The sequence below is a fragment of the Perca fluviatilis genome, chromosome 4 (genome assembly GCF_010015445.1).
Source record: "Perca fluviatilis chromosome 4, GENO_Pfluv_1.0, whole genome shotgun sequence".
NCBI classification, from domain to species: Eukaryota; Metazoa; Chordata; class Actinopteri; order Perciformes; family Percidae; genus Perca; species Perca fluviatilis.
Genome location: NC_053115.1, coordinates 15151965 through 15167408, shown reverse-complemented (window position 1 = coordinate 15167408; position 15444 = coordinate 15151965). Strand labels below are relative to the sequence as shown.

The following is a 15444-nucleotide window of genomic DNA, read 5'->3' as shown; positions in this document are numbered from 1 at the left end:
CTAGACTGCAGTTTCGGTGAATAGAAGGTTGTCTGATATAAATATAAAATTAGTTTTTCCAAAAAATTAGGAGCTATAGGATGCAATTGTAGTGTGAAAAGGCTCAAGCTGCTATGGTACAATTGTTGGACTAAAATAAAGCAAGTTCCTACAACAACTGTCTTTGTTTTTTTGTTTTTTTTAAGCAGTTTTTAAACAGGTCAAGCCTAATACCAGCCAAGTAATCTAGACGCACCCTAGCGGCAGCAAATGTAATTTGCAGCCAACATCTTGATGTGGGTCTGGCTTGTCAGGCTAGTCTAATACAGTATTAGCATGCATGCCTGGGGACTTTTTTTGCATATTTTTACACATTTGCAAGTACACAGCTTTCTAGGAATGGCATTGTCGGTCTGTTAGTTGGTCTCTCTGTCCACCACTTTGGTCCAGACTAAAATATCTTGACAACTGATTGATGGATTGCCATGGGATACTGTATAAACATTCATGGTTCCCAGCCGATTAATCCTAATGACTTTGGTGATCCTCTGACTTTTCCTTTAGCACCACCAGCAGGTCAAAATTTCAAATTTCAATTTGTCCAATACTTGGGTTTATGACTTTACTTTCAAATTTGATGATGAATTTATTGAACCTAAGATGGTCACCATGGTAAACATTATACCTGCTTAACATCTGCATGTTAGCAGTGTCACTGTAAACATGTGTGGCTATATAAACTCTATACATGTGCATTGTTTTAATACCAAGACCAAATAGACAAGATAGTCTCTTCCCCAATTAAAAATACAGTGAAAAATAAAATCATTTTTGTTCTGGATCTGAGGCTGAGGAAGACTGTAGTTATGAGGGTGGAGAACACAGACATAAAATATCCCATAATGTTCCAAGGCGAGGATAACATGTGCCATCCAATGCCCAGAGTAGGCAGCCTTTCATTTGAACTAAGACTATACCAAAAGATTCCATTCATTAATTCACTGTTTGGGTGGGCACTCCATGGCATGATTGCCTTTCATCTACTCCTTCATTGTCAAATGAGCCAAACCTCCTCTACAACCTATCTTCTTATGAGACCAGTCATCTATCTCTCTCTAACTCATTCCCTCAAATGGGAACCACTCCTCCTTATTCACCCAACGGAGAGATTACAGGCTGGAACAGATGAGATGAAGCGCACAGCAGTGCTGAGATATGGAACTACAGCTGCAGGCAGAGAAGAGGAGGATGGCATGCTTATGTGCAGAAATGAGTTAAGTGCGTCGTTTTGTGCCAGACCTCACTACAGGTTTCACACAATCATGGATAATAGAATGATTGTAACAGATACTCACAAAGCCAGAATAGTTTCAAAAGCCAAACAAAAAGCCAGCAGTGTCCTTGTTGCCACGTCCTTGCAAGAGCCGTCAAACCAACTGATTAATGATACAGGAGTCTCTCACTCTCTCACACACACACACACACACACGCACACACACACACACACACACACACACACACACACACACACACAAAACTTCGGGAATCAATTCATCACACTTTATTTTGTGTGACCCTGGCTGATGTGGTGGCTGGAGAGCAGCACAATACACTCTCAACACAACCACATGAGTGTAGTATAGAACAAACACACACAATGGCCTCACCAGATGACAAGTCCACTGCTAACAAATCAAAACCATAATTTCTATAGGGGCTTTATTGGTATAGGAGTATGATTGTGGAGAGACCGAGGCAAAGTAAATATGTGTACAAATTATATGGATGCTGTTTGATAATCAGGAAGGTTTCCCTTTCACATACATTTCTTTATTTACACAGGATGTAATTGAATCCACTAGCATCAGAATACAGCACAACAGGGTGAAGGACACGTTTGGGTTATCCCATGCTATGTTTAGACATACTGAGGATGCTTCATTAAGAGATAGGTCACTAGGCCATCCCTCTTAAGGCTTGCAGGTGCTGGTTGAACTGCTCAGCACTTTCTTTGGCTGTAAGCAGCTGCTTTTCACACCACTGAACCAGAGCCTGCTGCAACATTTCCACACGCGCACCTTGGAACCGTGCAATCTGGGAGAGACACATCACATGCATGTTAATACATACATGAATGTCAACAGGATGTTACGTGACACACTGGAGATGGGTGAACTATGTGGAAACAGAGAATCCAGTTTTACCTCCTGCTTAGCCACTCCACAAATGTGATCAAACTCCGTCTCTGCTGCTTTCTTCACCTCCTCCATCTGATGAATAGGGGGAGCATGTCATCATAATTATATACTTCATACAGATTGTATTTGCATCTAACATCCTCTCATCAGCTTTCCTGGCCCATGCTCTACTGCTGAATCACATCAGCAGAACGTTACTGACACCTGCTGGTCACAAGAAAGCACGTACATCTGATCTAGCAGTGTGTTTTTGGGATACGTGTGTACAGGCACTCACAGCAGCCTTCTTTACAGGCTTGGCTTTCTCTGCATTCCTTCTGGCAGACTCTAACTCCACTAGTTTACAGGTTCTCCTGAAGAGCATCTCCTGCGTTGGACATAATAATCGTGTTACACACAGGGGTATTAGTCAGAAGTTTCCGTGTGACATGTCATATTTCAATAGAAGGCCAGGATTCAAGGTAGATGGAGAGACATGATGAATGTAAAATGACTGAGGACACACCTTTTCTGCCTCCTGGTAGCGTGACTCCAGGTCCAGGCCTAGCCCAAGAGTGCTCACGTTGTTCTCAGCGACACTTGTCATATTTTTCTGCCCACACACAAGCGCATTATGTGCATTGTATTCAGCAAAGCAATCATGCATTGCTGTGTAAATATATGCCAAACAACGTACCTTCATAGAATCAAAGACTTCTGATAATTTCACACAAGCCCTGCAAGACAAAAGTGATGTCAATGTGTCTACTTTTTGTTTATCACGCTGATTTATCGTAACCGGTATGCAATGTTCAGAGGCACTGGCCTGGGACCAATGCTATTATTGTCTCACTTAGAGAAAGCCTGTTTGTCAGAGTCTTCCCCTGGTTCCACACAGAGGTGCAGAGCAGCTGAGAAGTGACCACAGGCCACTGCTATTTCTGTAAACAAATTAAACATGGAACACACACTGACATCAGACTTGGGACAGATAGAATTTGCATAGTAATGTGGATGAACACTAATACACTAAATAGCCTCCTATGGAAATAAATCCTAAATAACACCAACTGATGAGCACGTCCTGTCTTTCCTCCCAAACTTGAAATAAAGTTTGCTTACTTTGCTCAGTTTGCACCACATCCAGGAATCTCTGCAAGGAAAACAAAAGTTCAAAAATCACACAGGACAGTGTGTCTGGTCGTGTGAGAGAAGAAGAAAGGGAAGAGGACAAACACACAGGTGGCCGGCTCACCTCAGCTGCAGTCTTGGCACAGCCGGCAAGAACAAGGTTATGATCACGTTCAGTTTGAAAGAACTGATCCACATCCTGCAGACACAGACATTATGGTATAAAAGCAGACATACAGGTGTAGAGGCTGTAAATAGTGTTTGTTTTAGTAGTCCCAGTTGTGTACCTTATGGCCTTCTTTCCTCTTCTCTTCCACTGCTTGACTCAGCCGGTTGAAAATGTTTTTCCTAACTCTCTGTCTGCCTGGAGGCTAGACACAAGGACACAAATAAGCTTGGACATTTTTCAAGTTAATACTGTTCAAGCATAGTATATACAGCATATGTGTGAGTGTGTGTGTGTGTGTGTGTGTGTGTGTGTGTGTGTGTGTGTGTGTGTGTGTGTGTGTGTGTGTGTGTGTGTGTGTGTGTGTGTGTGTGTGTGTATGCTTCGTAAAGACACTTATCTTTATGATTTACTCTTATTACTGTTATAGCATCCTGTTTCTCATCAAAACTGTGTATGTGCCACATGCAGCAATACTCCCTTGTACAGTCTGACGGGGATATTTATAATTATTTACACACAAATAGAATATAAAAAAATAATAATTTTAGCTATCAACTGTTTATTGTTAGACAGTTAACTGGTAACTACCACTATTGTACAGTATATTGGATATTCACAGGGCAGCTTCCTGGTGTGCAACACAGGTGTCATATGAAGCGCTCCATTTCCTCTTCTGAAACCATGTCAGTGAAAGTTTAACCATTTATTGTCTGCCTCTCTCATAAAAAAGGTATCACGTTGCACCCTTTTGCGACGTTAAGGCCTCGTTAAAAAGAGGATTTAAAAAAAAAAAACAGGCTGTTTATTTGTGTCCACTTACGTCTGAGCTGGTCAGAAAAATCTCTACAGCTTTATTTTTGCTGAGTATGCTGTGTGCAGCAATCTGCCGGAGGAAGGTTTCCAATGCTTTACAGTACGGCTGCCACTCTCCTAAACCAAGGAAACCTGCAGGAAAACCATCAACATGTTGATCATCATCAACACCTTTACAATCACACAGTGCAACAAACAGGACAGAAATGGAGAACATATTTGGTTAATTTCACTTTTAAAACTAAGTTGTTGTTTTTTTAATGGAGGTGGTCTCAGATGTACTCACCAAGCTGTTTCATAACTTTGGCAGATGCATTCACCTGAGCCTTTGCAGGAAGAGGAGGAAACTTGAAGAAAAACAAAGTACAATTGTGTTACTCCATATTGTTTGTCAAAGCAAGATTTCATCTAATATATATATATTTCTTTTCTTTTTACTATTTTTTATTAGGCTCTTTGCTTGGGAGAGGAACATAAATAAGGTTAATGTTTTTTTGAAATACATAGTGCTTGGATTTACAGTATGCACACATTATTGCCCTGGATCACATACACAAGCACATGCTGTGTATGTGCTTGTGTAATACATGACAAACACTACCCCGCTGCACACACGGTAATACTAGGAAGTAGTAGGCCTATACAAAAAATACTTCCCGGTAGGAAACTTCTTGAAAAAAAAAAAAACATCCAATCAGACCACAAAGCTTCTACTTCATTTTCTACAGTACTGGGGCCAGCTTCCTGACTACAAAGAGGATGTAAAGAATGGAAAGGAGGAAGGATTTTACAGTTTTTTTCGATTGCTAAACGACAGTGGGCACAACTGGAGTCACATGTGCAAAACTCTAACTACAGTCTGCACAGCAGCAGTTCATGTGGACCAAACTCTATTTTGTTTTTCATTGTTTGAACACAGTTTTCAAAACTCTACACACTTATCCCATCACTTTAAATACAACGTGCACAACAGTGTAGATTTACAGCACTTTGTTCAAATGCTAACACACTGCTGTCAAAACTGTTAACCACACATTCAAAACAGAATAGATTTCATTCTGGTGCCTATCAAACACTGCTGATTGCAATTTTAGCTGAAAGCCTAAGCAGGTGTCTTGTTTTAGACTAGTTAGTGAACATATATGGTATGTATACAGAGAAAGCTCAGAAAGCCTTTTTTGTATACAAATACCAAATAAGAATAAAACAATTATACACCTTTTGAGAGATACAGGTAAAAGAGCAAAGATACCAATATGTCCAGGTAAGATGTCTGAGGTTATGTACACAGCTATAAAAAAAGTGAAAAACACAATATCTTTAAAATAGTAAAACTGCATTCTTACTGTTTTTCAGAAAGTAATGGAGGTGAAAGCAATAGAAACACTACATTCATTTTTATTTAGAGATGATGCAGACATCCAATGTGATGACGAAAACTTGCCTCATGATGCTGGAGAGAGGCAGGATTAGTCACACTATTCTTTGGTACTGTTATGTACCTTTAGTTTTTTTTCCCCAGTAATTCCATAAATTACTAGAGACAAAATACTATATTGAAGATAACTGCCGATTTTCATTCCTCTTGTTTACCTTATGTAAAAATCGGTAGGCTATACAATCTATATTTTTTTCCTTAAATAAACTGTTGAGTAGTGTCAAGTCACTCAAATTGTTCAAACTGTAAAGATGAAAAAGTTTGTAATTTCTGTATTGGTGTTTGATGCTAGTGTTTTTACCCTCAGTGTGTTCTGAGTGACAGTGTGTGTTATCTCAGTGAGGCCTGTGCATAGTGTTTGGCTGCACTGAGCCTGTTTTGAGACGTGTGTTAAGAGTTGTGTTGCTTTGAATGAGTTTTGCAGGTGATGTGAACTGTTTAGCTCAGGTGACTGTTGGTAGTGCAAACTGTAGTTTGAGTTTTGCACATGTGACTCCAGTTGTGCCCACTGTCGTTTAGCAATCAGAAAAAACTGTAAAAAGAAACAAAATGCTCCATGGTGAAGTCATTGAATGAAATAAACATGTTGGGGTTTGATCTTCTCAGTTACAAAAGCACTGTGTTACAAGAACACAAACATCCACGTTTAACCATGCATGTTTAACTAAAATCTGCAGTTTAGCTCCAATTCAGAGCACACCAGATTCAGCAAAGGTAAAGCTCCAGTAGGCAGTTAGAAAAACAAGATAACATAGAGCAACATGTACACTTCCAAAAGGAAGTTTTCAACAGATCCACAGAATCCACATTTTGCTTCGCCCCTTTACTGACTGAGCATATAGATATTCCAGAACTAATCTTTGTTATTGTCCGGAAAAGAGTGCATACGTTACAAGTCAAATAAGGGATTGTGCGCAGATGAAATAAAGTACTGACTATGACTCCCTGTATCCCGGGTACATCCTCCTGAGAGAACAGGTGCTGCTGCAGCCATTCAAAATCATCATAGGCCCGAGCCACGTGGTACTCCCCTGTCCCAGACAGCTGGCACAGACGAGAGAGACAACATGTCATCCGAGCAGTCTGTTTTTGCAATACCATAATTCAAACAAGTCAACTGGTTTTCTGCATCTAGATCTAATGTTAGCTTCCACTAAATAACAAGAAAATGAATTGTTTTCTCACCTTTTGAGATACAATTAGGAAGGTAAGTGAGTCCCCGTCTTTCAACACCTCTGTGACATTGATGTTATGACGATCTACACTCAGAGTAGATGTCACTTCTTTTACTTCTTCCTGTATTCAAAAATGTGGCTAGCAATTTTATCAATACAAAACTAGGAGTGAATTCACATTATTATTAACAATAATAACAGAGAGATGTAGCTCAAAGTGCTTTACAATAAAAATAAAGAAAATTGCAACAAATTACAACAAGGGCAAATAGACAATACAATTAGACAATGAAAAGACAGATACTAAAAAATATAAGTAAAGGTAAGAAAAAAAGAGACCATTAAGAATAATAAAAACATGATAATTAGTAAAAAAGAATAAGAAAAATAAGTGACATTAATTAAAAGCCAATTTAAATAAATAGGTATTTAGCTGTCAGTTTAAAATGTTCATAGAGCCTGCATCTCTTATAGCTCTTGGTAGGGTATTACATAATTTTGGAGAATAGTTGAAAAAAGCAATTCAACATTAGTATGCAAGCTAAATTTAAAAAGGGATTTAAAACTTAACTTAGCCCACACTGTATATGTGGATGTCTCCATGGAGTAAAAATCACATGACACTCAGAGATTGTCCTAAGAGCATTTTCAGGAATTCTTACCATCATTGTCAAGTTTGTAAGTTGATGATTCCAGTCCGTCTTTTATCAGCTTTGAAATGCTTAAATCTCTGTTTATCCCGATAAAAGTGTATAAAGCTGTAGAGATCTTTTTGTGTTGGCTTTAAAGCGCTCCTGCTCCAAATGCTGAGAAGGCACAGGATATCCTTTTGGGTCAAAGTGCACACTGGTCCTGTAAGAAATGGAGTAAAACAGTGCCAGATCTAAAGTGCTGGCTCAGGGAAAAAGAATGACTAAATGGTGTGTTAGTCAGTAACTCAGGACCTCTCGACACACCCACACAGAAAAAGTGGCATAACGGTCCAATCAGTTTCCCCAGCTGTCAACCTTACAACCTCACAAACCTGTAAACAACCATTGAACTTACATGCTATCCCATAAAAGAGGCAGAACACACACATCTACCTATTTAGCGGAAGTTCTACACACTGAATACAAGACACTGACATAACAATTCAACATGGAGACTTTATTTTTAAAGACAATACATTAACACAATACAGAGGACATTTAGTAGCTAGTAGTGGTTTTCTTCATTTTCATCCTCATCGCCAAAATAAAAGCTGAAACCAGGCCCTTCATAAGTGTAATGTTCATATGGCCCATTCTCATCCTCCCCATCCTGATGAAAGCTCCAGTGGAAGTATGACTCCTCCACAAAGGGACTATCATCGAAGTCATGGAAGAGGTCTTCAAAACCGAAGTGGAAGCTTGTCTCATCATGTTCATCCTCAGGGTCAACAGGAGCCTCATTTTTTAGGAAAGCCTCATGGCCCACACTGTCATACAGCCTCCTCTTCTCCTTGTTGGAGAGCACGGTGTAGGCTAGGGGAGGAGCAAACAGAGGTATTCATTTCACTTTGGTTGAGATAGAGCAATTAAAGTACACTTATGTACAAGTTCATTAGGTAAACCTAGCTATAGACAGTCCTGCAATAACTACATGAAGGTTATAATGTTCAGTTTTTCTTGAAACCTTTAGAGATGTTGATTCAACTTTACAACTTTTGTGGTGCTGTTAAAACTGTACTGCATTTACTGTATACAGTGTTATTCATATTTTCCACCCCAATTATGTTATAATGTATAATGCACAATACAGATCAACAGCACTATAAACTACTGCCTCCAAAATTACAACAAAAACTATAGGCTATATATATAGTATAACCTTGATGAAAGTTGGATTGATTGCAGGGCTGCTAATTTAGACTGCATCAGTAGCCTACTAGCTGTGTCTGTCTTAAAAGGCAAACTGACTGTATTTATGAAGCCTATTTAGAGAATACATCAATAAATAACTAATCTTTTGAAAGTGATAGGTTACAATTCATTTAACTTGTGTAAACTACATACAATAGGCCTGTAGGTTCTATAAAAAAGGTTCAGTGTGTTGCTCGCATGATTTACCTTCAGCTATCTCTCTGAAAGTCTTCTCTGCATCGGCGCTTTTGTTCTTATCTGGGTGGTATTTTACGGCCAGTTTGCGGAAAGCCTTCTTTACCTGGCTGTCAGTTGCTGCTGGCTCAACATTGAGAGTATCATAGTAATTTCTGATCGACTGTGAGGCAGCAGGCAGGGCTATGGATAAGCAGAGCAGCAGGACCACGCAGGCTTGCATCCAGTGGAAAACACCTTGCACTGCCATGCTGGCGTCTCTGAGCACAGAGGAGGAACTTAGACACCACTGTTAACACAAAGAAGTTATCTGGTACAGCTATCTTGCGGTTTGACAGCTCATGTTCATAGGCTACATACGGCTACACGTCAGCACTCAGCAGGCCTGTATGCTATCTGTCCAACCCGAGGCACAGAGTAGTTTACTTTGACTCGGCTGACAGTTTCGAGACGCCTATTGAGCCGACAGACAACAAAACGTGGTGGTAAAAGTGTATCAAATGAAACCTCTGCCACAGCTGCTATTTCTAAATTAGCTCACCGTCGTTTAGCGATTGGACTGCCTCCATACTGTATTCTGTTACACCTTTAAGCCGCGTATTAATGAATTCCCGGTAAAAAGAAAAGAAAAGAAAGATTAAAAAAACAGTGAGAAAACATACTACAGTGCAATTTAACACTATCGCCACTAGAGGACAGAAAAGCACAGATTAAACGGAGAGGAAGAACCTGAATCTAAAGTGGTGGGGAAATTAAAGGTCCTATGACATGGTGCTCTTTGGATGCTTTTATATAGACCTTAGTGGTCCCCTAATACTGTATCTGAAGTCTCTTTCCCGAAATTCAGCCTTGGTGCAGAATTACAGCCACTAGAGCCAGTCCCACAATGAGTTTTCTTAGTATGTGCCATTTCTGTGTCTGAAGCTATTGAGGAGGAGAGGAGGGGCAAGGTGGAGGGTGGGGGTGTGGCCTTGACCAACTGCCACTTTGCTCGTTTGAAAGCCATGATGTCTTTCTCTCATGGGTGAGCCAAATTCTCTTGGCGGGCAAAGCAGAGAAAGGGGAGGTAACCTTGCTCCTTATGACCTCATAAGGAGAAGATTCCAGATCGGCCCATCTGAGCTTTCATTTTCTCAAAGGCAGAGCAGGATACCCAGGGCTCGTTTACACCTATCGCCATTTCTAGCCACTAGGGGACCATAGGCAGGCTGGGGGAACTCATATTAATGTTAAAAAACCTCATAAAGTGAAATTTTCATGCCATGGGTCATTTTAAGGAGTACGAAGTAGGGGAACAAAATGGGAAGAGTACACACAGCAACCTCAATAGTACACTTTTCATTATAGGAAAAAAAATCCAACAGTCTTTGTGATTTGTGCCAGGAGGCTGGAACAGTTAAGCATTGTTGTGAATGCAGAAAATTTACACAGGAAAGGAAAAAAAATGGTGAACCAATTACAGGAGATTAGATATAAGTATATTAGAGTGTGGAGACAGTGACCGAGAAAGTAAAGTGTTATTTTTGTTTTTAAGAGTGAGTGACTGGACTAGAAAGAAATGCTAAGGGAGAGCAAAACCTGCAGGAGGCAGTAATGCCACAATGTGGATGCCGACTGCCGTCAAACCTTAAAGAAGAAGAGGAAGAGGGCTGTCTTCTTCGTTGGTAGTGAAAGATGCATTACGAAATGTGGTAAACAACCAACAGCCCCGGGGCCTCGAGGAATTGCCAAAAGTAACACATGCCTGGTTGCTGTTGTAAGCAGAAATATCTGTACACATTTCACTGAATCAGACCTGGGGGTTTAAGCGTGGGAATCCCTCGGCGATAATCTGGATCCTGCTTCTAGGTTTCTATTTGGTAAGACAACATTAGCATTTAGCTAGCCAGTTAGCTAGCTACATAACGTTCGCTAGCTGATATAGCCTAACATGGGTAGGCTTAACGTTACTTATTCAGGTACATGATGCAACAGAGTGTGGTTTATTTACCGACAGCTACCCTATGTATTAAATTTAGCTTCGCATTATGTAAATCCAAATTTTCGTTATTTTAATCAAAGCACTCCAGTCCTCCAGTGACGACAATAACAACAGCAGCAGCAGTGCTACGTTTTATTTACCAGGTTTTCTCATTTCAGCCCTAGCCATATCCAGTTGGACCCTAACCGTTACATTCCCTTCCAGGATCTTTCATATCCATATTCTCTTGTACTTCTAAAACTTAACTTGGGTTTATGTTTTTGTCTTGCAGATCTTTGAATAGAAAATTGCAGTACACCAAGAAAAAAAAAAAAAGCTATTCATGACTTCATTACCTGTGTATGTGAATGTTTGGCAGGTCACGTCCGCCCCCCTCACACACATGAGTGCTGTTTTCTCCTTGAGCTGGGCCAAGCGCCATGCCTGACCGGGATAGCTCCTACCTGTCAGGTGGCGGTGGAAGTGGTGGTAGTCTGGGTGAAGAAGGAGGACCTGGGTCTGGTTTGGCAGGAAGCTCTGCGGAGGGCAGAGGGGGATCAGGAGGAAGTCTTGGAGGCAACGGCTCTGGGAGCATGGGGGGAGGAGGGGCGCTCGGAAATGGAAACAGTTGTGGGAATGGTGGAGGTGGGGGGCAAGGTGTAGGACTTGAATTGGGCGGTGTCTGCAGGGATTTCATACGCAATGTCTGCAAGAGAGGAAAGCGCTGCCGCTTTAGACACCCAGACTTCAATGAGGTGCCAGACTTGGGAGTCCAAAAGAATGAATTCATCTTCTGCCATGACTACCAGAACAAGGAGTGTAGTCGCTCCAACTGCCGCTTTGTCCATGGATCTAAAGAGGATGAGGACTATTACAAGAAATCAGGAGAGCTACCCCTCAGACTAAGAGGGAAAGTGGCAGCACGACTGGGCCTGTCCCCCATGGATCTCCCACATAGCCGCGGGGAAGTCCCTATCTGCAGAGACTTCCTGAAGGGAGAGTGCCAGAGGGGCAATAAGTGTAAATTTCGCCATGTCAAAAAAGACTTTGAATATGAGCCATCCAGGGTTGGAGTGGGTGGTGTTATAGGGCCAGGTGCCAGTGGAATGGTGAATGCTGGGGGAGGGATAGGTGTTGGAGGAGGAAGTGCCTGTGGAGGAATGCAAGGACTTGTCGGAGGTGGAGGTGGAAGCATTATGATGGGGATGGGTTGCCCCAGCCTGGGTGGTTGCAGAGATCCAGGTATCACAGGAGTTGGGGGGGTAGGTGGAGGTGGGATGAGCACTTGTCTGTCCGTAAATTCTACAGGGCAACGGCGTTATGACAGGAGCTCATGCTCAGTATATGACCCTCTGCTTGAAAGTGGGCTTTTTGATGCGAGCTCCCTGGAGGCCTCTATGGACCACACTGCTCTACAGTTGAAGAGGCGGCGGTTGGAGGGCCTGCGCCTGGCAGATGTCAGTGGAGGTGCGCACTATGAGTTGGGATTACAAGCATCCTTGCCACCCCGTCCTCTGGAGTACAGGTTCCTGGAGGAAGAGAACTCCCTGCTGAGGAGGAGAGTAGAAGAGTTGAAGAAGCAGGTTAGAATGAGCGATTGAAAAAAAATATATATATATATTTGAAACTTAAATCAAAATGTTTAGACCTATAACAAATTTTTTAATGGAATTACTACAGAACTGTTAGGCGTTTCCCACATGAATAGCAGTTGTATTAGTGAAATTTAAACATGTTTGTATTTATTATGCAATATGATTTGTTTTTTTAAACAACTAATAACAGATACAATGGCATGCAAAATAACAGCCACCTTTGACAGTATAATGCAGTGAAATACAATGTGTTAAAGTCTTAAAGCTTTAGTGTGTAACTTTTTCGGTGGGCGGTGCACGGTCACAGAAGGCTTGTATCATGTTGACCCGCCTATAGTTTTGTTGTCATTACATAAAGTTCCTCATGGGGGTGGCAGAAACTATGCACCATAACTTTAACAAATAACTGAATTTTATAAGCTCAAGGTAGAATTTGTTGTAGGCTGTTATATCAGATTGCATTATATTGTCACTTACTTTGTATGCTCCATGTACTGAATGAATTAATATGGTCCTTTCACATGATAGTGCCATGTAAAAATCAAATTCAACTTTAGTCACAAGCCAAGGACTTCAGTAAAATTGTATTATGACTGCCGAATCACAGGCAAAGTAAATATTCCTTGAGGGCTGCACAGTGGAAATTTTAACAAAGCCAAACATTGTCCTCCAACACAAGACTTCTCATTAAAGTTACCAGAGCATCTGAAGACCAGCATATCAACATCTTGGATGGATGAAATGGAAATGCCAACTGAACTACAACTTGCTATTAGGGCCGGAAGTTTGAAGTATTTCTGAAACAATTAGTCAATTGATTGAACAGTAACTATTTTGTTAAACGATTATCATTGAAGTCATTTTTCCAAGCCTCTGTGAGGTTTTGCTGCTTTCTTTCTCTGATATGTTAGTTAACAAAATATGTTTGGCTTTTGGACTGTAGATAAGCCAAAACAAGCTATGTGCAAACATGACCTTGGGTTTGAGAAAATTCAAATTTAGTCGTCATTCTCTGACAAAAGCAGCTTCTATCCCTGTGTTTTGAACTTAGGTGGTGGGACTACTTTTTTGTTGACATTTGGTTTACAGACTGTGCTTGTAATAGGAGAGGAGCAGTGTCGCAGACAATTCGATAACGAGATATACAATTTTTATATATACAATTTTTATTATATTTTTTTTCGGACTGGAGGAAAGTTGGTATCCCAGATAAAACAAAGTTTAAAGTAGTAGTTAGAAAGTTATAATAGTTGGCAGCATGATAGATTAATGCTGTAATGAATGCACTAAGGACCCTAAGCAAGCACAGAGATGTCAGAGCTGTTTTAAATCCAAGACTTGAAAGTGTTTTTTCATTACGGTCATATGACTAAAACCCTAATTAATATATTTGGGCACATTTAAAAAATAAGACATTCTGCAACATCATAAGACACAGACACACTCTGTGAAGAGTAAATTAAATTTTTACAAGAACTTAATTAAAGCCCGACAAAGCCAAAGTTTTGGCAGTGGACTTTTATGGAGCTCAGTCCTTTTTTTTTTTTTTTTTTAATCCTTGTCTCATGTGTTTCTCAGGTTTCAAATCTCATAGCCACAAATGAGGTTCTTCTGGAGCAGAACGCCCAGTTCCGTAGCCAGGCCAAGGTAATGACGCTGTCTTCCACTCCTGCGCCCACTGAGCAGAGTCTGGTGCCCCCTGTGGGTGCAATAAGTTCCTACAATCATAGCATCGCCCAGACTCACACCACCCTGAGCAGCGCTGGACTGCAGCCTCGGCCTGTCACCCAGCAAGACCTGGTAGCTTCTACCGGCGCCCCTTCAGCGCCCCAGACTAACAGTGCCCCACCTACTGCCCCTCCGCCTCACCTGAACCCTGAGATCACCCCCCTCTCAGCCGCCCTTGCGCAGACCATTGCTCAAGGGATGGCCCCATCTGTTTCTATGGCACCTGTGGCTGTATCTGTGGCACCAGTGGCAGTGTCCATGACGCAGCCTATGCCTGGCATCACCATGAGTCACGCCACTACCCCGATGGTGTCGTACCCTATTGCGAGTCAAAGCATGAGGATCACCACTCTGCCTCACTGACTGATTAAGTGAAGGACTGTAGTACCCACAAGTCAGACTGTAGCATCATTAACTGTGATTTTTAACATAGATAATCTTCTTTTATGTGTAGATTCAACTGATGATGGAACAGTGAAGTAAAGACAATTGTACTTCTCCACCAGAGGGCAACTCTGTTCTGTGGCAACATTACGAAGACATTTTTACTGCAGACGGTCTGTCTGACCTGTAATCAGTTTGTGTACCAAAGGGATCTTTTCAAACACAGGCAAAAATATGTGTCATCCATATTGCTTGAACCATTTCCACAACACTGCTGTGTCGTCCTTGTGGGGACATGAAGACTTTTTTGTGACATTTGTGTTTATATTTGTGTGGATTGCTTAGGTGTAAATTAACTTTGGTACTTTGCACATTGAAAAAAAAAAAGAAGAAATAACAGCCACTCAACAATGAATATTATGTTATCTGTTACTTTGTTTCTCCAGTGCACAATTACTTTTCTATACTTAGTTCACACAGGTAAGGTAAATAAGTCATGCAGAGAGACAGTTTCTTTTGGCAAGTGCTCATGTTTACATATTGCTTGAGTTGTTTGGGTGGAGTCACATTGTGTAAAGTTGAATATAATACCCTCTGCTTCTCTATAAGCCTCATATCCATGTGGGTCTCTTGTACCTTGGGATTGCGTTATACCTTGGGAATCATGGGGGGGGGGGGGGGGGGGGGCCCGGGGTGTGTGGGTTTTGGGGGATTGAGGAGAATGTCTAGTCTTTCTGTTTTAAAATAAACTGGAGCAGCAGAAAGAATTGACCAGTGGTGCTGCGGGTTAACGATTTGACAGGAAGCAGTGACCATA

General features: G+C 41.2%; 3 protein-coding genes across 7 annotated transcripts; 1 reads left to right on the top strand and 2 right to left on the bottom strand.

Moving 5' to 3' along the window:
* Window positions 1-1681: 1681 nt before the first annotated feature.
* si:dkey-28n18.9 (sorting nexin-6) lies at window positions 1682-7817 on the bottom strand. The gene is made up of 14 exons (XM_039796381.1): window positions 7545-7817; window positions 6893-7003; window positions 6644-6751; window positions 4556-4616; window positions 4277-4401; window positions 3575-3658; window positions 3412-3486; window positions 3279-3309; window positions 3010-3097; window positions 2854-2893; window positions 2683-2769; window positions 2455-2544; window positions 2184-2249; window positions 1682-2073 (listed from the first exon to the last, which is right to left on the bottom strand). Exons 1-14 carry the CDS (start codon window positions 7548-7550, stop codon window positions 1936-1938), a joined length of 1110 nt encoding a protein of 369 aa, XP_039652315.1. The 5' UTR covers window positions 7551-7817; the 3' UTR covers window positions 1682-1935.
* Window positions 7818-8010: 193 nt separating this feature from the next.
* LOC120556705 (dnaJ homolog subfamily B member 9-like) lies at window positions 8011-9701 on the bottom strand. 2 transcript variants are annotated; one of them, XM_039796383.1, is made up of 3 exons: window positions 9502-9701; window positions 8973-9249; window positions 8011-8387 (listed from the first exon to the last, which is right to left on the bottom strand). In XM_039796383.1, the coding sequence occupies exons 2-3, from the start codon at window positions 9208-9210 to the stop codon at window positions 8080-8082; spliced, it is 546 nt and encodes a 181-aa protein (XP_039652317.1). In that variant the 5' UTR covers window positions 9211-9249; window positions 9502-9701; the 3' UTR covers window positions 8011-8079. The 2 variants fall into 2 exon arrangements, with proteins under 2 accessions (XP_039652317.1, XP_039652316.1); XM_039796382.1 differs by lacking the exon at window positions 9502-9701 and having other exon boundaries at window positions 8973-9492.
* Window positions 9702-10592: 891 nt separating this feature from the next.
* Window positions 10593-15235, top strand: zc3h10 (zinc finger CCCH-type containing 10). Of its 4 annotated transcripts, none has more exons than XM_039796847.1 (3): window positions 10593-10716; window positions 11300-12503; window positions 14094-15235. In XM_039796847.1, exons 2-3 carry the CDS (start codon window positions 11361-11363, stop codon window positions 14604-14606), a joined length of 1656 nt encoding a protein of 551 aa, XP_039652781.1. In that variant the 5' UTR covers window positions 10593-10716; window positions 11300-11360; the 3' UTR covers window positions 14607-15235. The 4 variants fall into 4 exon arrangements, with proteins under 4 accessions (XP_039652781.1, XP_039652778.1, XP_039652779.1 ...); XM_039796844.1 differs by having other exon boundaries at window positions 10612-10819; XM_039796845.1 differs by having other exon boundaries at window positions 10612-10819; window positions 11213-12503.
* Window positions 15236-15444: the final 209 nt, after the last annotated feature.

What these genes read in the sequence shown, in the direction of transcription:
- zc3h10 (XM_039796847.1), top strand. Translation starts at nt 11,361, where the DNA reads ATGCCTGACCGGGATAGCTCCTACCTGTCAGGTGGCGGTGGAAGTGGT. An exon ending in TAGAAGAGTTGAAGAAGCAG is followed by an intron (nt 12,504 to 14,093) that starts GTTAGAATGAGC and finishes TGTGTTTCTCAG; the next exon opens with GTTTCAAATCTCATAGCCAC.
- si:dkey-28n18.9 (XM_039796381.1), bottom strand. An exon ending in TGTGGTGCAAACTGAGCAAA is followed by an intron (nt 3,098 to 3,278) that starts GTAAGCAAACTT and finishes ATTTGTTTACAG; the next exon opens with AAATAGCAGTGGCCTGTGGT. An exon ending in GACAAACAGGCTTTCTCTAA is followed by an intron (nt 2,894 to 3,009) that starts GTGAGACAATAA and finishes TTTGTCTTGCAG; the next exon opens with GGCTTGTGTGAAATTATCAG.
- LOC120556705 (XM_039796383.1), bottom strand. Translation starts at nt 9,210, where the DNA reads ATGGCAGTGCAAGGTGTTTTCCACTGGATGCAAGCCTGCGTGGTCCTG. An exon ending in TTTCAGAGAGATAGCTGAAG is followed by an intron (nt 8,388 to 8,972) that starts GTAAATCATGCG and finishes CTCCTCCCCTAG; the next exon opens with CCTACACCGTGCTCTCCAAC.